A 26,837-nucleotide genomic window follows, 5' to 3' on the forward strand; every position below is an offset into this window, starting at 1 on the left:
GCGTTTGTTGCTATTTGTTTCATCCCTTGAACTAATGTTTGTGAAGGAATAGAAAACACTTGGGGTTAAAAAAAGGTACCCAGAGGAAGGTGCTCACAGTGGGGGTAAAAATATTACTAATAAAATTTAAGAATACTGATTTGGCAAAAATTTTTATAATGTTTCATTATTTGCATTTGATGAAATGATAGATTTTCATGTTTAATACAAGAAGCCTAAAAGTATGGGACAAAAATATATAGCCAACCTACATTTATTATAAATTCTAGTTCTGAATACCTTGCCTAATTTCACTAGTTTGCCATTTCATATCTTTGCTCTGTACTGTACTGTGCTCAGTAATTTCCAACTCTCTGTGACCCCATGGACTACAGCTCACCAGGTTCCTCTGTCCATGGGATTTTCCAGGCAAGAACTAGAAAGGGTTGTCATTTCCTTCTCCAGGGGATCTTTCTAACCCAAGGATCGAACCTGTGTCTCTTGCACCAGCAGGCAGATTCTTTACCACCGAGCCAATAGGGAAGCTCATCTATGCTTTTTAAAAGTAATAATTCAAACTTTTCATTATCATACATAGAGTTCTTTAAACTAACTCCTAACCAGTGAAGCTTTACTATATAGTCTTATGACCTAACCAGAAAGATGCTTGCTGAAAAAGGCTTCCAATACAAATAAATCTTGATTTGAGTTGATCATGCAAAAAACAACTTCCTAAATATAGAACTTTGAAAACCAATGGATCTAGTGAGTAGGTCAAATCCTTGGGTTAAGCTTACTTGTTCCAATTTTAGAGAGATAGAGGAACAATACCACAGGCACAAAAACGAGCCAGAAAACAGCTTGTCGGTCACTTTGTTCTGGACTAATGAGAACTTGAATTTGATGCATTAAATAACACTCTCTCGAAAATTAATACCATTTCAACACAATTATAAAAACAATTCTGCTGTATCTGAGGACCCTAGAAGTACATATGTATGTATATGTGTATGACTTTACCAAAAAGTCCTGACATTTGCTAACTGAATCCAGAGGTTAAGACAAGTCACTGTCCACTTGGAAGTCTTTGAAGTCTCATTCTGGCATAATATTAGTCATAAATCAACATACTTCTATCGTTATTTAATGAGAGTCTTAATGTTAGGTCTTAAAAAGCCAAAGTAATTCTATAATATGGAAATTCTGTGAAGAACATATTAGTAATTTAAACTGTATAAATTAAGCTCTAAACAAATATTCTTATGACAGCTTATCTTCAACCGATTAATAAATTCACATTTTATCATGAAATAAAAAAAGTCATTTAACCGACTACTTCTACTTTGCATCCTTCATAAAAAAAAAAAAAAAAAGCTTAAAACTTATCAGGTGACATATATGTAGTGAAAAAGAGGATACCACACCACCCCATCAATGCCCAAATGATCAACAAAAGAATCAAGAAAGCTTGGGCAACAACTTTTTGGTATAAAACAAAAATCCTCTACTTTTATGTAGATTAAGATATTATGATAATTTTGACAGGTACTGATTATATATCTACTTTATAATAGGGAAATCTAAGCCTTTGGAATATTTTACCTTCTCCAAGAGTCTAATAAATACTAAACAGTCAAAAGAAATGACAAACTGTATTACTCATGTACACTACAGTAACCTACTTTTTTTCTCACAAATATTCAGAAAAATTTAGGAGTTATTTTTATTAAAAATATTTTCCATTTAGGATTGATTGGTTTACCTATTGATTTAAATATTTATTTCCTGGGCCATGTAACATATGGGATCTTAGTTCCCTGACCAGGAATGGAACCCCCCTGCAGTGGAAGTCTTTATCACTGGACAACCAGGGAAGTCCTGCTATTTAGGTTTTAAATTGCTTTTTCATTATATGATTTTTACTTGACAAGTTGTGTGTGTGTGTGTGTGCTTAGTCACTCAGTCAAGTCTGACTTTTTGCTACCTCATGGACTGCAGGCAGCCAGGCTCCAATGTCCATGGGATTCTCCACACAAGAATACTAGAGTGCGTAGTCATTCCCTTCTCCAGGGGAGCTACCTGACCCAGGGATCAAACCCAGGTCTCCTGCATTGCAGGTGGATTCTCTACTCTCTGAGACACCAGGGAAGCCCACTTGACAAGTTGTAGGATGTCAATTTAGAATGTACAAACAAGATAGATGTTGGAGAGAAGTATAAAAACTTATATTCAGATTCTTTTTATTAATTAGGTAATAACTAGGTATATTTTTAACCTATTTTCATAGTTTATTTTTGAAATCTATGATCCATGTAACATACTAATGTTGAGATTTGCTTTTTTGATAAACTTACAAAGAAACAATTATAAAATAAATTATGCTAACCACTGATTTCTGAATAGAGTAGGACTTATGTACATAGTTTTCTTTTCCTTTACAACATCAACTAACCTTGGTATTTCGCCTTCTTCCCACCGAAATAAAGTAGCAGTAAGGGAATTTTTTCCTGGTAGCCGATCCTTGCAAGACCCAGTTGGATGCAATGGATCACCTAGAAATAAAAAGGCAAAAGGGTTAAGTTCCACTTTCAATGTGCATACAGTTACTCTTTAGGTAAATTAGTATACAACCCACATGACTAGTTCCTAAAACTGTATCCTAAAAATTCATAAACATACTGGAAGGCATTTGCATAGTGGAGAATAAGGATTCCAAATGGAGGCCGGGGAGGGGGGAGTATCTGCAATACATGGATATGGAAGAGAAATGGTCACAATACTTTTTTTTTTTTAATACTCTCATACTAGAATAAAAGTATGATATATTTAAACACACTATAGCGATAGGTGTGCTTAAAACTTCATTTAAAAAAAAAAACTAAGAATTTTTGTAGACTTTAATCTAAATTCCTAGGGTATTCTGTATGAGCCTCAACTAAAATTCTAGTAGAAACCAGATTCCAGATAAAATTCAAAACATACTTTAATACTAATCCTTGAATAAAAAGAAAACAACACAATGCATTCCAAAAGTAATGGCAGTAACAGCGAGCGGAAAGCTGGGGCAAATGCAAATATAATTTGACCAGTAGCTGGAGAGAACTACACTTCTGCTTAGTTATCCCAGATGCATAAACAGAGTCCAGGGGCCATGCTTTGGAAATGGTCTCTAAATGTTGGCAATCTTTTTGTGATCTCTTACGAGGAATTTAAATTTTCAGATAAACAAAGCTTGAATGAGTGCCAAAGAAAGAATCCCAACATAAAGCATTTTTTTAACTTCTCATTTTATATTGGAGGATATCTGATTAACAATAATGTGTAAGAAAGACACTAAATTTGCAAACCTCTTCAACTAAATTTAATACTTATTTGGTGAGCTTGATCACAAAATTATGTAATTAATTAGACTTACCATCTTTGCTACTTTAACAAAACATGTATCAAACCACGTAAGTGGTTCTATCTACCTTCAGAAGTTTTTGAAGGCTTTGGTGTTATGTGACAAGAATATTTATATGAAATACTTTTTAAGTTGTAAATTACAAAACAGTTATTTTCTAATAAATTTACATGAATGAATAATCTACATGTTTACTAATTACCAAGTTACCTATCACAGTATTAAAATTCACACTTTATCTCCATTTTTTGCATTATTTTATTTTATAAATATATTTGTCATTCTTTTCAACTCTGGATGTTAAAAATGTAATATAAAGTCACTATGGAGAACAGTAAAAAATGCCTCTGATCTAAAAAATATTTAGTCTAAGTAAGTACTTCTATATACTTCACTTTAATAATATTTCCATTTCATTTGACAACTGAGTATATAACTAACACAAAATGGTATATGCATACATAATACTAAAATTTCTAAATATTTTTCACTTTTAAATTTACTTTCAAAAGACTACATTATAGATTACATTATCTTGTTTTACAAGATTAAAATATTAAGTTATGCATATATATTTATAATAAGTTTATTGTCCATTTAATTATATATCTGAGATAACATGATAAAATGTAATACAAAAAATAAGTCACCTACTCTTTCCATTTCAGTATAATCTTTAATCTATTTTTTTTGAACAAAACAAAAACTTGAAGGTTTATTTAGTAATGATAAATTAAAACACAAATTTTATTTCATCATACTTGAAATTTCTCTTTTAATTTTCCCCAAAGAAATTTCATAAATTTCTGCCTTCCAGTTGTACCTTCCAATACTCATCTAACTTTTATAACTAAAGTAAATGGCTTACATATATTTGCTAATTAAGACTCTTCTCATGCCTTTTCAAACAAACTTTTGTAAAAAGGACATCCTTTTCCTATAAATACCTCCTGCACATTCTCTAATAAAACATTCTCCATTCCTCAATCCTTCTTGTACTCCCAGCTATATTTGACACTGATAACCAACCTGTTGTTCCCCCAATAACCTTTTTACTTTGGAAGAATTTTAGATACAGAAACGTTACAAGGATAGTATGGTTTCTGAATACTGCTTATCACATCCTTCCCACTGTTAACATTTTATGTTACCACAGTACATCTGTCAAAGAAACTGATACAGGTACATTCTTATTAACTACTACGCACTTTATTTAAATTTCACCAGTTTACCCACTACTGTCCATTTTCTGTTTCAGGGATCTAAAGGAGGATACCTCACTGCAGTTAGTTATCATGTGTTCCTAGTCTCCTCTGCTCTATTTCTCAGTCTTTCCTCATTTTTCATGACATCAACAGTCACGATTACTGGCTAGGTAACCTACAGAATGTCCTTCAATCCGGGTTTGTCAATGTTTTTCTTATGACTAGATTGTCATTATGAGTTTTCGTGAAGAATACCACAATGAGGTATTTTTATGAAGAATACCATGATGATCACACCGTAAAAGTGGGGACATGATATCCAAATAACACTATATCCAATGACTGGGGCTGCTGACCATCAATACTTGGTTAGGGTATATTTTTACAGATTTGATGACTGTAGAAAATTATACCACCATGCAAGTAACATGCAGAATAATTCATCCGAAAAGTTCCCCTATATATTTGTTTTGTAATCAATATTCTACTCTTCTCCAATTCTTGGCAACCACTAATATATTTTCCATTTCTGTAGTTTCACCTTTACCAGAATGTTACATGAATAAAATCATACAATTTGTATATGTCCCTGGTTGCTCAGATGGTAAAAGCTGTCTGCAATGGAGGAGACCCAGGTTCGATCCCCGGGTCAGGAAGATCCCCTGGAGAAGGTAATGGCAACCCATTCCAGTATTCTTGCCTGGAGAATTCCATGCATAGAGGAGCCTGGTGGGCTACAGTCCATAAGGTCACAAAGAGTCAGATACAACTAAATGACTAACACATGTGCACATACAACTTGTAGTCTTTCAGGTCTGGCTTTCACTTAGTAAATGAATTCAACTTTCATCAATGCTATAGGAATCAATATCATGATGTGTTTCACTGATAAACAGTATTCCACTGCACTGGTATATAACTGTTTATCCAAGGCCCCCACTGAGTGGACATCTTGGTCACTTTGGATTTTTAGCAATTATGAAATAAAGCCATTATAAACATCTGCATACAGGTTTTTGGGTGGACACAGGTTTTCTTCTCTGCACTGGGGTATAGCCAGTTGACAAACAATGTTGTAAGAGTTTCAGGTGAACACTGAAGGGACTCAGCCACACATATACATGTATCCATTCTCCCCCAGCTCCCCTCCCATCCAGGCTGCCACGTAACATTTGGGTGGACTTACGTTTTAAATCACTGGGGAAACATACAGAGTGTAATTGCTCGGTCCTATAGTAAGTCTGTATTTTACATTACAAGAAACGGGCAAACTGTCTTCCAAAGTGACTGCACTATTTTGCCTTCCCACAAGCAATGAGTGAGAGCTGAGGTTCCCATTCTTACCAGCATTTGTTTACTGCTAGTTTTTTGGATATTATCCGTTCTAATAATGTGTAATGGTAGTCCTCTGTGGTTTTAATATGTATTTCCCTTAATGATATAGAATGCTGAAAATCATCTTTTCCTACATTTGCCATCCTTGTATCCTCTTTGTTGAAATTTCTGTTCATGTCTTTTGGCCATTTTTAATGGGGCTGTTTGCTTTCCTATTACTGAGTTTTAAGAGTTCTTTATATATTCTTGGAGAAGGAAATGTCAACCCACTCCAGTATTCATGCCTGGAGAATCCCATGGACAGAGAAGCCCTGTGGGCTACAGTCCATGAGGTTGCAGAGTTGGACACGACTGAGTGATTAACGCTTTATATATTCTAGATATAAGTATTTTATCAGATGTATAATTTGAAAATATTCTCTTCCAGTCTGTGACTTACCTTTTCATTTTTCTAATATTACTTTTTATAGAAAGTTTTTAACTTTAACAAAATCAACTTGTTTGGCAGATTTTCTCATTGTTTTCTTCTAGAAGTCTGATAATTTTACATTTAAGTCTGTGATCCATTTTGAGTTAATGGATGTGGAATGTGTCTGAGCTCTCTTATTGTTATTTTTTTATTATCTGTTCGTCTGGTTTTTTATTTCCTTTTCATTGCCTTGGGTCTTCTTTGCTGTGCCAGCTTTCTCTAGTTGCAGTGAGTGAGGGCTACTCTTCATTGTGGTGCATGGGCTTCTCATTGCAGTGGTTTCTCTTGTTGCAGAGCACAGGCCCTAGGGCGTGTGGGCTTCAGCAGCTGTTGACTCACAGGTCTAGCTGCTCTGTGGTATGTAGAATCTTCCTGGGCCAGGGATTAAACCTGTGTTCCCTGCACCGGAGGGTGGATTCCTAGCCACTGTACCGCCAGGGAAGTCCTGGGCTCTCATTCTTATTTATGGATATCCAATGATTTCACCACCTAAGGCAAAGTTCTAGATTTGGCAGTCTTTTTTAGTCCCAGGAGACTCAAACTGGGCTGAAACGCCTCAAAGTGGTTCCACTTCCTACTTTGGGCATATCTCTTTTGAAACCCTACCTCCCTCTGTGGAGGATTCCAACCTGTCCAGCAGGTCCTGAATTGCTGTTTCTAGTTCCCTCACCTAGTAAGGCTGTCTGAACGGAGGCAGCCAGGATTAGCAAAACCCCTCAGGGCAAAGGCTGTTTTCAGCATTCTAGTTCCTCTTTTGGCCAGTACTTCTTTACTGTTTACAATCTTTGTGATACATTTAAGATAAAACAACAAAAACAAAAAAACCTTACCTAGCTCTTAAATTGGTTTTTGTGAGAAGATGGATCCTATTAACCTAACCCATCATTCCGAGGGAAAAAATCCTCCCTGGTTATTTTTCAGAGCACAGCTTGGGTATGGCAGAAGAAGTGCAAACAGTTAAGCCAAAAAAGAACAGCTGGTAAACAACAAGAGAAAAATATGCAAACTTTTGGTTTTAAAATAAGTTTGGCAATGAAAGAAAAGAAAAAAATCATAACAGAAAGGACAACAGAATTGCAGGAAAAATGCTGGTTTTACTTTATCTTAAGTAGAAGAGAAGGAATCCAGCCAGAATAAAATGCAAAAGATGCTAGACTATTTTAACCAGAAATTCTATTCCTAGGTATATGCCCAAGAGAAATGAAAACATATGGCTATATGAATATTTGTACATTAATGTTCATAGCAGCATTGTTCATAATAGCCAAAAGAAGGAACCCCAGATGTCTGTCATTGATGAATCAGTAAACAATGTAGTATATTCACACAACAGAGTATTAGCTGGTTGTAAAAAGGAATGAAATACTGATACATGCTATGACATGGATGAACCCTGAAAACATCAGGCTAAGTGAAACCAACATATGATTCCATTTAAATGAGATGTGCAGAATGTGCAGACATAGAGACAGAGGGAGATTAACCGTTGCTAAGAGGTGAAGGCATGGGAGGACTGCAGGAGATTGCTAAAGACTATAAGGGCTTCCTTTAGAGGTGCTGAAAAATGTTCTAAATTTGACTGTGGTGATGGATGCACAACTCTGAATATATTAAAAACCAGAGCTGTCCATTTTAAACAAGAGAACTGTAAGGAATAAAGGTGTTACCAAAAAATATTGAGATTCTTTTCCTGATAAAGTCTAAGATATTTTTGCATATTTCTTTCTATTCCTTATCCACTCAGCACTTACTTTTAAGTACACATTATTTTATAAATCATCAATTACATAATACTTGTTTCAAAGCTTTAATTTGAACTCGTGAAATTAACCTTACTTTTCCTCCTTGCTTTTCGGAACTTGACAGCAGCCAGATTTATTAAATTCATTCCATACAGATTGTAGTCAATGAAGAGCTGCAGGAGGTAGGGAATATGCGCTTCATGAGGCTGATAAAATTTATTCATTATGGCTCCACTTTGCAAAAGTTCACATATCCTAAATTAGAAAAAAAGTTATACCATAAAATTATGTTTCCTAAAATGTTAAGTGAAATAATGGTTATACAAATATAGAGAACAAAACATTACCACACAAAATTTTCATTTCAATTTTACTCAAAATTTATTTTGGCAACTGAAAGTTTAAATCAAGTTTTAAAGTAAGCTGTAAGCTCTGAGAGAAAATGAGAAAGAATGTCTTAAATGAAGAACATTTTGACTTCTAAAACCAATTTAATGCTAACTATACTGAAAAAGCTAACATGTCCGAAGAAAGGCTTTTAAGATATATTTTTCTTTTAAAAATCCAGAAAAAAATTTTGAAAAGATTATACAGTAATTCTAAAAAGAGGACAAATGACTCAATCCACCACACAGAGATGTTACCACTTTTGGTATTTTTCTTCTCTGAGTAATTTGTCCTTCATATTGGGGGTACAAACAATAGGCAATTATAAATAACATAAAGTGCTATGCAGGGGGAGTATATAAAACATCTAGGAGGGACAATAAGCAGACTGCAGTTTCTGCATAGCCTTCTTGGAGAGAAGTCTCTAAGCAGAACAATGAACTAGAAATACTTTTTCTCAGACGAGAAGGACCATTTCATCCAAATAAAACTGCACATGTAAAGGGTCACAAGAAAACATGGTTATTCAGGAACTAAAACCACTGAGTGAGGCTTAGTGACAGAGGCTATGGTGGTGGTGGTGGGAGAGTAGAGAGGTAATGAGGAGTCAGATCACGCAGAGCCTACTAACGCATTTGAAGAGGTAGTAGAATTTGCCTGTCAAGTGAAGACAGCAAGAAAATTGAAATGACCAGGTTAGCTAAAGAAAGCAAAACACTAGAGACAGAAAGTGAGAGGGTACTGTGAAAAAAGGAAGATGATGGTGGCTTTAACAAGGATCAAGGAAATGTAGTGATTCAGGAAGCATATGAGGAATAAAATGGTCAGGCCTTGATGACTAATTAGATGCAGAGGGTGAGATAGAATATAAGTTGAGGATAATACCTAGGTTAAGCAGCAAGTTGGTGGTGCTGCATTTATTGAAACAGAACGGATTGGAAGAAAATAGGTTTATTTGTGGATTTTTATTTGGAGAAGGAATAAAGACAAATTTGGCTTTAAACAAACTCAAGTTGACTGGTTTTAGACAAACTGGAGGTATACTGGAATGTTCAGGTAGATTTCTATGAAAATATTAGAAATGAGTAATAAAGATGAGGTTAAGGATAATTTTATTAATAGATGAGAGATAGCAAACATATTTTGAGGCACTGTGTATTAGGCACAATTGTCTAAACTTAGGTGCTCTAAATGCTTAATCTCAAGTAATATTACAAAACTATGGTAACTACTATTATCTCCATTTTATAAACAAGGAAGTTGAGTCTTAGATCAAAAACATACCCAAAGACATACAAATTAAAAAGTGGAAGAGCTAAAATTCAACTCCAGTTTTTTCTGACTTAAGCCCTCTTAACTATAGTGCTATTCTGTTTATCCAATAGATGGTCTGATACACTGATCAAGAGCTCTGAAGGAAAATTTAAGCTATTGATACACATTTGGAAGCCAAATGCATCTGGATTAAAACAAAAACCATGGCAGTACATAAGCCTGTAAAGTGAGGGGAACACATACAGAGAAAAAGAGAAATGACCAAGACAAAAGTCCAAGCACCAACCACATATATGTTAAAAGAGGAACCAACAAAATGATATAAATATGAATGACCAGACAGGTATGAGGAAAACTAGAAAAACGTTTACACCAAAGCAACCTTATTTTAAGGTAGTGTAAGCACTGATGGACATGAGGTCAAAAGGTAAGAGGTGTTAACTGGATTTAACAAGACTGAGGTCGTTGATTAAGGCAGGCAATTTGAGTGGAATGGCTAAACTGGCGAGCAGAACTGGAGCTGAGTTAAACAGCAAACGGGAGGTAAGATACTGGACACACAAAGTGTAGCTAAATTCTTCCAGGAGAGCAGCTGGGAGTATGAACGACTCTGAGTGTGAATGTGTGCATGTGTAAAGTTAACTCTTATTATTGTTTAAATGGTGTGGAAAGGGAGAGGGGATAACTGATAGATGAAAGGAAAGGGTCAAAAGGAGTGGATCGTGAGCTTTTTAAAGGTAGGGGTAAATCTCTTCTGCCCTAATAGGCAGTGAGAAGTAGAGAACAGCTGTGAATAGATTTTAAGAATCTCTGACAGAAATTAAAGAGCGCTTTATTCCAATGGTTCTCAAGTTTTTTAGCCCTAGGACTCCTTTTCATTCTTAAAAATTACTGCTAGCATCAAAAAGCTTTTGTTTATGTGGTTTGTATCTATTGATAATTACCAAATCAAGTTAAAACAGAAAATTTTAAGAGACTCATTTACTAATTTAAAAATAGCAATAAACCCAAGATACATTAACATAAATAACATTGTTTTATTTAAAAAAATCTGTATTTTTCAAAACAAAAACAATTTAGTGAGAAAAAACAATTATTTTACATCTTTGCAAATCTGTTTTAATAGAAGACAGCTGGATTCTCATGTCTGCTTCAATTCAATGTATTCTGAAATACTGTTTCATTGAAACATATAAAGAAAAACCAGCCTTACACAGATCATAATTGAAAACAGGAAAAGTACCTGAATAGCCTTTTCAGGTAAATGTTGATCTTTGTTATTATTACATGGACATGCAATGGGGATGGTGGTTTCTTAAAGTTTAGCAACAACGTGGAAACCATATCAATGAACTTTTTGTTACATATGTAACTTTTATGTTACAATGAACTCTGTTACATAAAAATCTACTGATCTACCTAACACTTTATTTTTACCCATGCATAATTTTCTAATGTCTTGCCCTCGTCATTTGGAAAATATACATTCACTAAGTTATATAAATCTTCTAAATGGTAATATATTTCATTAAACAATATGGAAAAATGTTAATATCATCACCTATCTCATCAGGAAAAAAAAAAAGTACTGAAAAGGGGTTAAGTAGAAAGCTTTCACAGTAGAAAGCTCTCCCACAATGGCCTCACTCTCACACATTTCTCCTTGCTTTGAAACTAAAGAACAAATTTCTCTTGGTATTAAACATACGGTCTGGCTAGCAAGGTACTAGGATTATACAAGGCAGTCAATCACCCCTCTATCAACTTCTACAAATTCACTAAATTTAAAGCAGAAAAGAATCAGTTAAGGGGTATAAAACAAGGTCCCTTACCCTTAAAATATCCTTCCTACAGTCCAAGCTATGGATCTCTCTCTCTTTACACATATATGTACATATTTTGGACTCTTTAATAGTGCTACAAACTATACAGGCCTTTCTTCTAGATTTTCTTTTTATTATTAAAATACTTAAGTGATAGTTGTTCATATTTTTATTTCACTTATCTTTTTACCTTTTCACCATTGCAGGATTGTAAAGATAAATCTTCATAAAGTGTCTTTCCTTCTCATGATAACCATAAAAAGGCCTGAAATACAAGAAATAGATACTTCAATTTATTTTCATCAGAGATGAAATAAAGCAACTTACTGCCCTAATTGGACTTAGCTGGCCTAATTACTTATATTGAACATTATCAACCACCTCCCCCAAAAAAACAAAACAAAAAACCTCCAAGACTTTTCAATTAAACCTACCACAATGTCCTATTTCATAACACACGAAATCTTGTTACTTCTTTTAAAAAGTTTAAAAATACCACTTTAAAAAACCTGGGGATAAAAAGGAATAGCAAACTATTTATACTTTAATTTCAACCATCATGGCTCCATTAAAAAGTGGCTCTACTCAGGCCATGCATGTGAAACACAGACCTTCCTTCTGACACTTTCCCCCATTTTTTTCTGTCAGAAACTAAAGCTCTTTATCAACAAAATTCTTTAACTGACAAAGGATACAAATTGCATTTGTATCTCTTCTCCTTATTTGTCTCTATTATTAATTTGAACATCAAAATTAATTTTACAACTTCACTAAGGAGAGACAACTTACCTGTTATACATATGTACATATGTGTGTGTGTGTGTGTGTGTGTATAAAACACACACCCAAATCAAATGAAACTGAAAACTGTGCAGACACAATTTAAGAGATTGAAAAGATCATGGCCTTACTAATAACCTATTTATATTGAGGCTGGGTTCAATTCAGGGTATCAGTCAGCTGCAGTGGGGAAAGAGAGAAGCAAAAATCTGTATGATAGAAGGAGAAACAAGTCCTCAATGCAAGAAGGAATAAGTTGAGCTATCATGTTATATTATTTCAGGAAGATCTGAAACTCTAATAAACATACTACCATTTTCAAAGATTATATAATCAGAAACAATATGTAAACAGGTCTGAATTTATAGGCAAAATAGAAAGTATTTGTCTAGAGTTTGTCTATAAATAAGTAGTTGGTTAAATCTTTAGATGGATAAACTCAGTTTCTTTTCATTAAAAAAAATATGTATTTTCCCCTTATGATGGGCACTAGATAGAACTTACCCTCATTAGAATACCATTTTCTCTCTGTCATGTCTGATAGTGTAGTAGCCCTCAAGTATAGAAGTTGACAACACAGTCATTTGAGGCATATTTAAATAACTTAAAAAAAATAAGCTATTCTAAGCCTTTAGGTCAGAATCATCTGTACGTTTTCTGTAAAGGAATTTCTATTAGAAAGAAAAAGTCTTAAAAGGTCTTTGTCTCATTCTTGCCACTCACTTCAATCTTATCTCATACCCACTCATCTTTTTTCCTCCAGCCATTCCAAACATTTCAACCCCTTCTAACTTGATCCACTTTCAAGTAACTTGCCACTTCCTCTGCCTGTAAAGTAAGTTCTGCCCTGAACCACTGCAAGGCTTACTTTCAATCTGCAGTCAGGCCTCTGCTTAAACTCACCTCCTCTGAAAGGCCTGCACTGACCCTCATTCCCTATCCCCGACCCTTTACCCCCTCTTCAAAAAAAAAAAACAAAAAACCACTTCCTGTCCAGTTTGATGCTGTTCACCCCATTTTTGTTGCTATGAAGGGTGAAAGATACATGAATGATCTCATTCTCTTTCACTAGCAAAATTCAACTCTTTATTCCTCCTGCTTTGGTATTTTTCATACACATAAACATAGCTCTTTGTCTAAAGATATAGGGGTTAGGGACACTTTTAGCCAGATAAATGGAAATGAAGAGTTAAATCTGCACTGGTGTGGTCCATGTTATCCTTGTTTTTGCTAAAGATTTTCAGGCTTTGACAGTTAGAATCTTATAAATTTCAAAAGCTGAATACAAGACTATCAAATTTCTACAATTCTTTGTAAATCTAGGATTCTGCTTTTCTATGTATTCTGCCTCAAAATATAGCCTGGACATTCTATAAACTCAAGAGAGTTTAGCTTCTTCTAGCCAAGAGAGTCTCTGTATAATTTAACCTGGAATCCTTACTTCCTACTGCAATCCTTACTTGCTACTGTTGACTTTACTTGATTTTGCCGAAAGAATTTCTCAACAGGGAGACTCTCTGGAAGAAAGAAAGTAGAATGGAGCAGAGTCTAAGGTAAATATGTTTATATTTAAGTCTAAGGTAGATATGTTTATACTTTAAAAGTTGCACCTGATAATTGGAGTTAGTTTTTTAATATAATAATGAGAAGGAAAATGATAGTTTAAAACACTTAATTAATTTAGACAGACTAAGAATCTTTTTATAGATTATTTTCTAGAATCATGGTAGCTAAGTGGCAGGGAACCCCTGAAATGAGCCTAAGGTCATGGTCCTTCCTCTCTCTTAACCTAGCTTCAGGATAATGCACAGTCTAGGAAGACTGGAATTAAGTTCGTACAAATTTTAATTAGACAGCTATATGCAACTTTGTCTACCCTAAGTACACACGCAATATTGAAGGAGTAAAGGCCTCACAGAAGCTACGACGCATGGTAAGGGGGAAGGGGACCTACATAAAGAAAACAAACAAAACATCAGAACAGGAGAAAAAAGAGAGAAGCAGTCACAAATTAGACTAAATAGCTCATCTTTGCCTCCAGGTTTCTAGATTTCTATTAACTGCTCTTAAAAATATGGCTATGCTTTTAACAAATGCCCATCAAAAATACAAAAAGGTTGGTGACTCATTATTTGTTCCACTAGGTTGTTTGGAGATTCAACTTTGAAATGAGAATATGTATAGCAAAGTCCTCAGAAATCATTAAACATAAAAAATGTAGAATATAAAGCTGATGATTATCTTTAACCTAATTGTTGCTATCATAGGAGGGGTGTGAACCTTCACCTGATTCATTTATTCTATCAAATAGTTATTGAGCCTTCTCTACTAAGTGCTCAACACCATACAAGGTGTAAGGGATATAATGACGGACAAACATGGTCTTTTTTCTCATGAAACTTACATGCTGGTGCGAGAAAAGCATAAGAACTAATAAACAAAAAATTAAAATAACTGGAAACTATAGTAAGTACTCCCTGGAGAAGGAAATGGCAACCCACTCCAGCGTTCTTGCCTGGAAAACCCCATGGGCAGAGAGGCCTGGAGGGCTACAGTCATGGGGTCACAAAGAGTAGGATATGACTTAGTGACTACAACAAGAATAGTTAAGTACAAAAGGAAACAAAGAACGGGCTAAAGATACAAAACAAAAACATCAACCTATTTTAAGAAGGGAAGTCAAAAAAGTTCTCTGGAGAGGTGAAGGATTTGAAGTACTGGAGAAGGGTAGAGCACTCGAGGAAAGCAAATTGCATGTACAAAGGTGGGCAAGAGCTCAGTATATCAGAGAAACTGTAAGAAGTCCAGTGTTTCTGGATGGAACAGAAACAGGCGTCTAGCTAGGCAGACGATAGGTGTCAGATCAGGCAGGCGTCAAATCACATAGGCTGTGGTTAGAAGCTTAAATTTTATTCTATAAACAATATGAAGCCACTCAAGGATTTTAAATGATTTTAAAAGTACCCAATTTACATTACTTCTGTAGCTCTGGGGTGAGATAAGAACAGAAGAAGAAAACTCAATTAAAAGGACACTGGTAGTCCAGAGGAAAACCTGGATTCAGGTGGAAGTAGACAGATTTAAGATGGATTTCATGGAGATACATTCAACTCATATGTTCCAGTATTAGCTCCAAACTTTCCTGCCAGCCTGCTCTATCTGCACCAACTCAAAGTTTCACAGTCATCCCTGATTTTTCTCACGAGCCTCATTCAATCAGAGAGCAAATCTTGAGGATTCAACTCTCAGAATAGATCTAGAAGCTGACCAGTTCTCACTACACCCCTGCTCCTACCCTTGTTCAAGCATTCATATTTTCTCACCCATATTAATGAAACAAGAGTCCTAATGTTCTCCCTATTCAACTCTTGTGCTCCTACAATCTATTCTTTACACAGGCTAAAGTAACCCTTTCAAAGTTAGATCATGGCTGCTCAAAATCAAATAGCTCAGAACAGAAACCAACGGCCTTAGAATAGCCTACTTCAGTGGTTCTCAAGCTTGAATACGCATCAGAATCAGCAGCAAGACTCACAAATTTCTGAGCCCCACAACTAGAGTATATGATTCATTAGGTCTAGGATCAGAGCAAAGAATGTGTTTTTACTAAGTTCTCAACTGTGTTAGTCTGAAGTCCTTCAAGAAGTTCAAGTCTAAATAAGCAAGAAATTAGTGGAAACACCTGTGAAAGAATATGAGGAAGACCTGACGAGAGAGTGGGAAAGCCACCAGACTTAGATACAGGTCCGATCTAAGTGAAGGGGAGAGAGAGGGAAGATGAGTGGAAGTGTCTTCTATTGCAATGTGAGTCTACTGAAAGTTCAGAAAGGCTCCCCAAGTGTCTCCCACACACAGGACTGTCTCAGTATTCTTTTTTTTTCAGTTCTCCCACTTTATTGCTCCCAACCCGTCTCCCTCCACCCTCGTGCACACGTGCTCAGTCATGTAACCCATGGACTGCAGCCCGCCAGGCTCCTCTGTCCATGGACTTTTCCAGGCAAGAATACTGGAGTGGGCTGCCATTTCCTTCTCCATGTCTTAGTATTCTTACTTGCTCAGCCACTGGGTGGGAGAAGCCTATGAAAAATGGCTTCAGCTTACATGGGATGATAAATGGATTTCAGCGCAGTAGCTGGGGCCATTGTTCAATTATGTTCCTCGTATTTGGAGATCTGATAGTGCATTCTCATGGTGTCAAATCAGGTAAAACGGATTCTGGGGATCCACTGGCCAGCATGATTTCCATCCTCTTGTATCTCGCTCATCTCCTTTTGTCCACTCTCCTTTCCCTCTGCTCCAGTCAGCTGGTCTCCATTTTGTTCCCATCCCCCACCTTCAAGTCTTTGCTCAAACGTCATTTACCCTGTCAATGACACCTTCCCTGATCACCCTATAGAAAACTGACACCAGTCTACTTCTCTAACCCACACTAATGATCCTTCTTATCTTGCTCTACATATTTTATTGTACAGCACTAAGTATCACGTAATAAGTCAATAAATTTATTTCATATTATATTCACTGGTTATTTCCCATTGGTTTTGCATTACTACAATGTAACTTCCACAGGGGCAAGGATCTTTGTTTTGTTCACCAGCATATCCCAAGCACCTAGAAGAGTGCCTGGCACATAAAAGGTGCTCAGTAAGTAGTTGATGAATGAATTACATCAATTTCTACATTAATGTAGAAATGATGAATTTCTACAGTTCTAGGAAGCAGAGAAGTGGAAAAAGTTAAAACAAAAATCACTGTTAACCATTTATCTTTCATTGCAATAAAAACTGATTTTAAAAGGTTATACTAAGAAATTTCATCCCAGTTCCATTAGAGTAGAATTAAGGGAAAAATGAACAGAGTATATCTGAATTGGATATATTTTCTTTTAACTGGAATAACAATATAAATACAAAGAAATAGAAATTTAAAAAGATGTTATCATATACTTACATTCCCGATACTAATGACACCTTGAACACGTGCTGAGCAGTGGAAGATGGATTGCCTAAAGCCACATTAAGTGCTCTGTCCATACTGAATGCCATCTGAGACAGATAGCTTTCTGGCTGCTGTCCATAACCATCATATGGCACATAGAGGTAAGGAAAGATGCCATGCAGATGAAGACATGTCTTCTGACCTAAAATGTAACACACATTGTAAAGTTTAGACTGGAGATGCATTTTAAAACCTTAACATTACAAAGCTCAAAATACAAGTCCTTTAAATGGTCTAATGACAGCCCAGCTTATCTGAGGGAAGGGCTGAAGAAACTAACCCATAGTTAAAGCCACCTGTATTGACTATATCTCACAACAGAACATTTGGAAGCATTTTATAAATATAAGCATTAGAGTATGGTTTAAATAGTAGTTTTGGTGAAAATATGTTGGAATACTTCATCTTCACAATCTAACTACTTTTATGTACTTCACCAAACTGCCCTATAATACCACATAACACAGTGTTATGAAGCTTACAAAAATTCACTGAAAGTTTACTAAATAAATCAGTTAATGTCTATCTTCACATTCCAGTGGGTGGAATTTTGCTATGGAGAGGGGGTAGTTGGGAAGAGCAAAAATGAAATTGTGCTGTTAGGAAAAGAAAATCAAAACAGACAAAAACAAAAGACAATCCCTACAGATCAATTGTCTCTAATGGACTTCTGGATATCTAAATTGCACATTTGGTGAAGTGGAACAGGGAAGACACAATAAGGGAAAAAAACAAGCATGCACACTTTCCAGGAAGTCATCATATTAGGCAAGGTGCAGAAAGGAAAAAAAAAAAGGTGCAGGAAGGGCAAATGGTGCTGATTTGCCAACAAACAATCCCATACAGCCATGATGAGGAAGGTCATGTGAGTGAGAACCCACTAAACAAAGTGCTACAGAAACAGTAATGTATCCGTGACAAGGTTAAGTAACAAAAAGCAGATGCACTATTACTCTCATGAATCTGGCAGGACTGTATAAAAGCAGTTCCTGTCCTCAGAACATTGTCCCTTGTTCCCCCTGGGCATGTGCCATTTGTCCAATACAAACACAGAGGAAAACAGCAGTGATGGAAGAACACACCCATTTTCTCATTCTGTCGCTATTATGTACTGCCCTGCCAACACTATCCTAAGGCTTCTCCCCCACCTCTTATCCCACTCTTGTTTCCTGGCTTTTTCTTTCTTCAGAAAAGTTTTTGTTTGATCACTATTTCCAATTTATAATTTAGAGAGATTTACATAAAATACATACAAAAGAGTTTCATGTTCTGTTGATATCTTGTATTTATAATTTTTATAGTGAATAATATGTTTGTCTTATTTTTAAGGGACAGCTGTAACAGAATTAACAAATAAATCTGGAATAGTTATAAAGTGTAGCAAAACTGCAAAGGTTACATTAATGGAATAAGATCTGTGCCCTCCTCAGTGCAGTATTCAGATTTGAGCTAAATAACTCTGACATTTTCGAAGAACTACAAATTGTGTTGCTGTTAGACCAATTTCAATTTCTAACTTTATGTTACTTAATTTCAAAGAAATAAAAAAACTCTTTCATTGAAAAGTGAATTCTTTATTCTGTTTCATTCTAAATACAACACAATGAAAGTGAAAGTGTTAGTTGCTCAGTAGTATCCCATTCTTTGTGGCTCCATGGACTGTAACCCGCCAGTCTTCTCTGTCCATGGAATTTTCCAAGCAAGAATACTGGAGTGGGTTGCCATTTCCTCCTCCAGGGGATCTTCCTGACCCAGGGATCGAACCAGATCTCCTAGCATTGCAGACAGAGTCTTAACTGTCTGAGTCATCATGCAGCATGATACTATTTTCTAAATATTGCAGCTTTTAATTCTTTAAATAGAAAAAATTCAAGTTGTAATAAAATCTTAAAATATATTTATCAATTTACTGATTATCTATTTTAATGTTTTTTGAACATCTCATGAAAAAAGATTATAACCATTACAACTTCTGGATATAAACCACAGTTTGGTTAAAAGTAACTGGCATGCTAAACCACAGAGCGCTCCAGGGAGGTGAGGAGACAGAAATGTATTCCCTTTTTAAGTTGACAAATAAAATCTAAGACCAATGATTACAGAATTACTAGCATATTTTACAAATAATATTGTTAAGCTCTTAAGACACTAATTTTAATCAATATCTTAATAATGGAAATTTAGATACATTTTAAAAGAAATAATTGTAAGATTTCATTTCTAATAGTTTCCTCATAGGGAGGATGTTTACAAAGTTCATTTAGACATTTAAAATATCCTCTTTTCATATCTCTTGTGGAGTAGGGGCCAGAGAAATGATCTATTTATAGGTTTTGGAACTATAAAAATTTGTGGTGTATGATTTAGAAAAAAAACAGAAATGATTTATTCAACAGGCATTGGACATCAAGTGCTTTACATGAATTTATTTCTAAAACTTAGAACAACCTTGCAAGTATCACAAAGGTTAACTTTAGTAAAATAACATACCTATTAGGTAATTAAATCAGGATTTAAAAACAGATCAACAACAACAACAAAAAAAACAGATCAACAAAATCTAAAACCAATGCTCTTCCCATTTAACCATTCTGGTTCAATATTTTTTTTGAAATTAATACTGGCTTCCTTAATTCTTAATTCCTCAGTTTTTATTTTGTACTATTAGCACCTGTTTCTTTATCTGACTCTCCCATCTGACTGCAAACTCTTTGGGACCTGATGCTGTGTTTCAATGATCATAAAATCCCCAGGATCCAGCACAAAACGTATGTGCTTAATAGACATTTTATTAAATGAATGCAAGAGCTTCCAGCAAAACAGAATAGTTGCTTAAGGAGAAGGAATGGTGTGAAAGCCCCGAATATCTGAAAAAACATATCTATGAAAACAGAGGGACTCGGATACAACTAAGGCACCACCACCAAGGTTACAGAAGGACTTAGAGAGTCCCCAGCTTACTGCACTTTCCTACCCTGAAGGATCCGAAGTCCCACTCAAAGCTGTAGTCACTACATCAAAACAGATGTACCTCCATCTAGTTCTCCAGCAGCGAGGGATGGCTCAGTGCCTTACTCACCACCCTTTCTCAAGAACAATCTCCTGAAGAGCATAAGGAATTCTTGGCAGAGCTCTAACAGCTCTAATACAGAATAAGTGTCACAGAAACAAGATAAAATAAGACGCAAAAGTTAAAACAAAGAGAAATGTGTGAAAATGAATGAGAGTCAATGTCTTTTTGGCAACAGTATGTCTTTTATTACTGTAAAATTTGTAGCTCTGCTATAGCATTGCTTGATCTTGACAAGATACAGACTGTTTTTATTTATTTCCTTCCATTAGCTCTATCCCACACAAATGTGTGGGACCATATAGATGAACAGTCCCTCAGATAAACTAGTCTACCCTCACTCCCCTAATGATTAGATTCATGTGTGAGGAAACACCCTAAAATAGTGAAGTGAGCATTAGTGGATTCTCCCTCATAAAAGAAGCCTAAGTAGCTGGTACTACAGACTCAGGTTTTTTCATCTCTTCAGTGGCCTAGTTAAGAGGAAGATTCAACTTCAGTCTTGAGGCATTTCTGAAAAGTGAAAGTGAAGTCGCTCAGTCCTGCTCGACTCTTTGCAACTCCTTGGACTGTAGCCTACCAGGCTCCTCTGTCCATGGGATTCTCCAGGCAAGAATACTGGAGGGGGTTGCCATTTCCTTCTCCAGGGGATCTTCCTGACCCAGGGATCGAACCCAGGTCTCCTGCATTGCAGGCAGACGCTTTAACCTCTGAGCCACCAGGAAGCCCATACTCCAAAGAGTTCCACGCAAGATTCTCTTAAGAATGTCTTTCTCAAATTAACAAGAGCTATGCTGCTTCGAAACCTTACTAAATGATTTGGGATTCTGGATATTAGCTATTTCCAGGCAACGTGGATCCAAAGAAAGAAAATATCCCTACTTTCTGAATGTTCCCTATTATTGTTATGTGAAACTGAATTAAGGCAACAAATTCAGTAGGAACAAAGACTGCCATTGGAAGAATAAGCCTATGTAAACAGGTTTCAAAAAATTTTCCACTGAACTTGTCACGGCATAACTGCTTGCTTTTAAAGACACTATAGCAAAACTTTGTGGAATTGGCTATTTTCCAACTATGTAAGAAGGGACTTTATAACTAAGGTAGGTGCTTCTGTAACAGCCAGTGTTTGGTGCTCTAAATCTAAGCTCTCACAGAACTTAAAACTTCACTAAACATTAAGTCCTCTGTATTCCAACATTTCTTTTATTGTTTTCCCACATTTTCTTCTATATTTTAAGAGCCCAGATTTGCGATCTGAATTAACTGTGCTTCTAAAATCTTGTTAGTCTATCTGTAACAAAATGACTTCTGGTTTTGTAGATCCATTTTCAACAATAGAAAGACTAATATGTGCCATTCCTTATTCTGGGGTCTGAAAAATTTTTTTTTCTGTTAAGTGGCATACAGTACATATTTTAGGCTTTGGGGGCTATACTGTCTCTGCTATAACTATGGAACTCTGTTGTCGTAGCCTGAAAGCAGTCACAGACAGTACTTAAGTGAATGGCCATGGCTGTGTTCCAATAAAATTTCATTTATAACAGGGGACAGGCAGGATTTTGTCCATGGATAGTAATCCCTGTTCTGATTAGACTTCCCTGTCAACCAAACAGGAAAATTTAATGGCCTCTTTTTTCCTTTTTTTTTTTCCCAAAACAAGCTGACTGGTAATCACAATCAAAATCATGCTGGCCTAAGAGTATCTTAGGAGACTGATTAAGAAAAGCTCATTTTGAAATTTGTAAACCCCATCTCCCAAATCTCAATCTACACAAAATTTTAAACAAAACTCTACAGAGCTATGAAACAAACAGTCAAAAAAAAAAATTTTGGTTATGTGAACAGAAAAATTTGTATTTATGAAATTTCTCATGTTTTCTTCATGAAATATCTCTTAAGTTTTATATTACGATTATTCAATGTTTCCCTCCAGTCTTTCTTTGCCTCCATCACTCCATCTTTTCACTCCATTTTTCTTTTCCTAGCCCCACAAAAACCACAAAATGAACCAAACAAAACTCCTAATACTCACAGTTTGAAAGCAAGTGTTATATCACCTATTCTCATGAAAAAAAGTCTTAAGGATGTACTCTTAGCCCTAGAAATTTTTTCCAAGATCTATGCAAAGGAAAAAAGAATGTATATAAAGATTTAGATATTAAGATAGTAGAATAATTGTACAAAGTGAAGATAATAAACTTCTTCAAATAGGAGATTAAACAATTATGGTTTATATGTATCACAGCACATATCTATGGCTCTCATACCAAATCCTGCTTGCCACCTGCTTTTGTAAGTAAAATTTTATTGGAATACACCACTCCCATTTGGAATGGTTTATTCCAAATACAGGAGGAGTTGAATAATTGTGACAAAGACCTTCTAGCCCTTAAAGCTTCAAATATATACTATGTGGTATAAAGTTTGCTAAGCTCAATAACAGATGGTATTGATGTATTTCCTAGCATAGAGATGCTTATGATATATCTATTTCTGGTGATATTCAGATTTATTTAAATTGTGAAACTATATATATATTAAATCAGAAATGGGTGATTTCAGTTTTTTTTCTTGTTGCTTATAAATATTTTCTAAATATTATACAATTTGTGTAAAAGACAGGCAGGAAGGAAGAAGTCACCTACTTCTCAATGACCCAGAAATTAAAAACAAAATAATATAAAAACTAAGTATAACCACTAACTTTATTATGTGCATATACATATATATATATAAAACTTCCTATTGAATAGCTTCTCTTCACTTTCTCCTTTCTAAATAACACCTTGGGGTTTCATATATATATTCATGGCATTGTAGTTTTCAATTAAGGCATAAAGGACTTCATTTAGAATCACTGGCTTTAAGCTGGTAATGCTGAATTACTAGCAGAGCTATATCCCTCAAACACCAGATGTTTCAAAGGGCTGTTTGCTGAATATATCTTTGTCTTCTCAGTGCTCAACATGGTTGGTTCCATCATTCGTATGATGGCATAAATTCGCTCTTCATCAAATAATTTGTGGAAGCCCAATGTTAAGTGATAGGCCACAGGCTGCTCATAATCACAGCCTCTGATCTCATGGACTTGGCATTCTACTTGGAGATAAAGATGAGTAAACAGGCAATTACAGTGTGGTAAATCTATATCTAGAGATATGTAGTACAGTTTGTGAGAAAACAGGAAGGTTTCCCTGACGAAGCAACGAAAAGCAAAAGAGAAAGAATACTGTAGTATGTAACGGAAAGTGAACAGGAACAGGACATGGTCCAGAAACAGGACAAAGGCAATTTGGATGGAGCAAGAAATGCAATGGAGAAAAGGGCAAAGTGTGTGTGTGTAGGTGTACATACATGCGTGTGTTTGCAGACTCTGTGACTTATGTGGATCTGCACTTTATAATCTCCTTGTGGATACACTGTGAAGAAGTTCGGGACAGAATGGGACTATAATGGGAAGCTCTGTTTAGGAGTCTACTGGAGTACTTCAGGCAAGAGATGTCAGTAGAGATGAAGAAAATCGAATTCAAGAAGGATTTAGGGCACAGAATTGAAAAGTAACTGACTCTAATATGGAGGAAGGGTTAAGGAGAAAGAATAAAAAACAACCCACATTTTTGGTTTAGGCAACTAGATAAATGAGAATATCAAAGAAACTGAGAAAGAAAAATAAATTGCTTTATATTTTGAACTTAAGAAATTTTATGTGCCTATAGAAATTCCAAAGAACTACATTAAGCACAATGAGATACAGATGTGGAATTTAGGACAAAGATCTGGGCTAGAGAAGTCAACAGACTTGTGAGTCTGAGCAACAATTAGGTAAGAATGCTCAGGGGCAACAGACAGACAATAGAACGGGTGTAGGCCAGAAACTTGAGGAATACTAATATTTAAAGGAGGAATAGAGGATTTTGATTTATATGGGATATGAGAGAATCAGTCCCTGAAAGGAAAAGAGCAGTAACAGTCAGTGAATAATTGAGAATGTAAGTATGTCAACAGGCTTCCAGGTGGCTCAGTGGTAAAGAATCAACCTGCAATGCAGGAGATGCAGGTTCAATCCCTGAGTTGGGAAGATCCCCTGGAGAAGGAAAGGGCAACCCACTCCAGTATTCTTGCTTGGGAAATTCCATGGACAGAGCAGCCTGGAGGGCTACAGTCCATGGTGTCACGAAAGAGTCGGACACGACTTAGTGATTAAACAACAACAAAGTATGTTAGCCATGGAACAAGAGTTCCAAGGTTCAGTAGAAACATATAAGAGAAAAACAAGCAATGAGAGGCTGGATAAGAATCTGGAAACAGAGTACTAATAAAAATACACAGCAATGGGAAGAAGTACATTCAGAACAGCAGAGGAAGTAATTAGGAAAAACACTAATTCAGGAAGACATATGCACCCCAATATTCACAGCAGCATTTTTTATAATTTCTAAGATATGGAAGCAACCTAAGTGTTCATCAGCAGATGCATGGATAAAGAAGCTGTGTACATATGTGTATACACACACACACACACACACATCAGAATACTATTTGGCCATAACAAAAGAATGAAATTTTGCCATATGTAACAACATGGATAGATTTGGACAGCATTATGCCAAGTGATACTTAGGCTGTGCAGTGCTGGAGCGGCGAGCGGCCTAGAGGAGCTAGCCCATGTGCAAGATCAGGAGCGGCGACCGAGAGGAGACACCCCATGTCCCAGCTAAGGAACAGCGGCTGTGCTTTCCTGGAGCAGCCGTGAAGACATACCCCACGTCCAAGGTAAGAGAAATCCCACTAAGAATGTGGGCACTGAGAGAGGGCATCAGAGGGCAGACAGACTGAAACCACAATCACAGACAACTAGCCACTCCGATCACATGGACCACAGCCTTGTCTAACTCAACAAAACTAAGCCATGCCGTGTAGGGCCACCCAAGATGGACTGGACGGGTCATGGTGGATAGTTCTAACAAAACATGGAGAAGGGAATAGCAAACCACTTCAGTATTCTTGCCTTGCAAACCCCATGAACAGTATAACAAGGCAAAAAGACAGGACACTGAAACATGAACTCCCCAGGTTGGTAGGTGTCCAATATGCTACTGGAGATCAGTGGAGAACTAACTCCAGAAAGAACGGAGAGACGGAGCCAAAGCAAAAACACCACCCAGTTGTGGATGTGACTGATGATAGAAGCAAGGTCTGATGCTGTAAAGAGCTATATAGCATAGGAACCTGGAATGGTAGGTCCATGAATCAAGGCAAATCGGAAGTGGTCAAACAGGAGATGGAAAGAGTGAACATCAACATTCTAGGAATCAGTGAACTAAAATGGACTGGAATGGGTGAGTTTAACTCAGATGACCATTATATCTATTACTGTGGGCAGGAATCCCTTAGAAGAAATGGAGTAGCCATCATAGTCAACAAGAGAGTCCAAAATGCAGTACTTGGATGCAATCTCAAAAACAACACAATGATCTCTGGTTCGTTTCCAAGGCAAACCATTCAATATCACAGTAATCCAAGTCTATGCCCCAACCAGTAATGCTGAAGAAGCTGAAGTTGAATGGTTCTATGAAGACCTATAAGATGTTTTAGAATTAACACCCAAAAAAGATGTCCTTTGCATTATAGGGGACTGGAATGCCAAAGTAGGAAGTCAAGAAACACTTGGAGTAACAGGCAAATTTGGCCTTGGAGTACAGAATGAAGCAGGGCAAAGGCTAATAGAGTTTTGCCAAGAGAACTCACTGGTCACAGCAAACACCCTCTTCCAACAACACAAGAGAAGACTCTACACATGAACATCACCAGATGGCCAACACTGAAATCAGATTGATTATACTCTTTGCAGTCAAAGAAGCTCTATACAGTCAGCAAAAAGAAGACTGGGAGCTGACTGTGACTCAGATCATGAACTCCTTATTGCCAAATTCAGACTCAAATTGAAGAAAGTGGGGAAAACCACTAGACCATTCAGGTATGACCTAAATCAAATCCCTTATGCTTATATAGCAGAAGTGAGAAATAGATTTAAGGGACTGGATCTGATAAAGTGCCTGATGAACTATGGACAGAGGTTCATGACATTGTACAGGAGACAGGGATCAACACCATCCCAAGAAAAAGAAATCCAAAAAAGCAAAATGGCTGTCTGAGGAGGCCTTACAAATATCTGTGAAAAGAAGAGAAGCAAAAAGCAAAGGAGAAAGATATTCCCATTTGAATGCAGAGTTCCAAAGAATATCAAGGAAAGATAAGAAAGCCTTCCTTAGTGATCAGTGCAGAGGAATAGAGGAAAATGATGGAATGGGAAAGACTAGAGATCTCTTCAAGAAAATTAGAGATACCAAGCGAACATTTCATGCAAA

At 36.1% G+C, this 26,837-nt stretch overlaps 1 protein-coding gene across 3 annotated transcripts in view; it reads right to left on the reverse strand.

The window, feature by feature from the left end:
- REV3L (REV3 like, DNA directed polymerase zeta catalytic subunit) overlaps positions 1–26,837 on the reverse strand; it is a 174,829-nt gene that overhangs the window by 97,953 nt on the left and 50,039 nt on the right. For all 3 annotated transcript variants that reach the window (XM_043439689.1, XM_043439688.1, XM_043439690.1), the window contains 4 exons: positions 17,349–17,538; positions 11,809–11,883; positions 8,228–8,388; positions 2,432–2,531 (listed from right to left, as the gene is read on the reverse strand). In XM_043439689.1, the coding sequence (XP_043295624.1) occupies positions 2,432–2,531; positions 8,228–8,388; positions 11,809–11,883; positions 17,349–17,538 (526 nt within the window). The remainder of the gene's footprint in view (positions 1–2,431; positions 2,532–8,227; positions 8,389–11,808; positions 11,884–17,348; positions 17,539–26,837) is intronic.

The sequence above is a fragment of the Cervus canadensis genome, chromosome 20, assembly GCF_019320065.1.
Source record: "Cervus canadensis isolate Bull #8, Minnesota chromosome 20, ASM1932006v1, whole genome shotgun sequence".
Taxonomy (NCBI): Eukaryota; Metazoa; Chordata; class Mammalia; order Artiodactyla; family Cervidae; genus Cervus; species Cervus canadensis.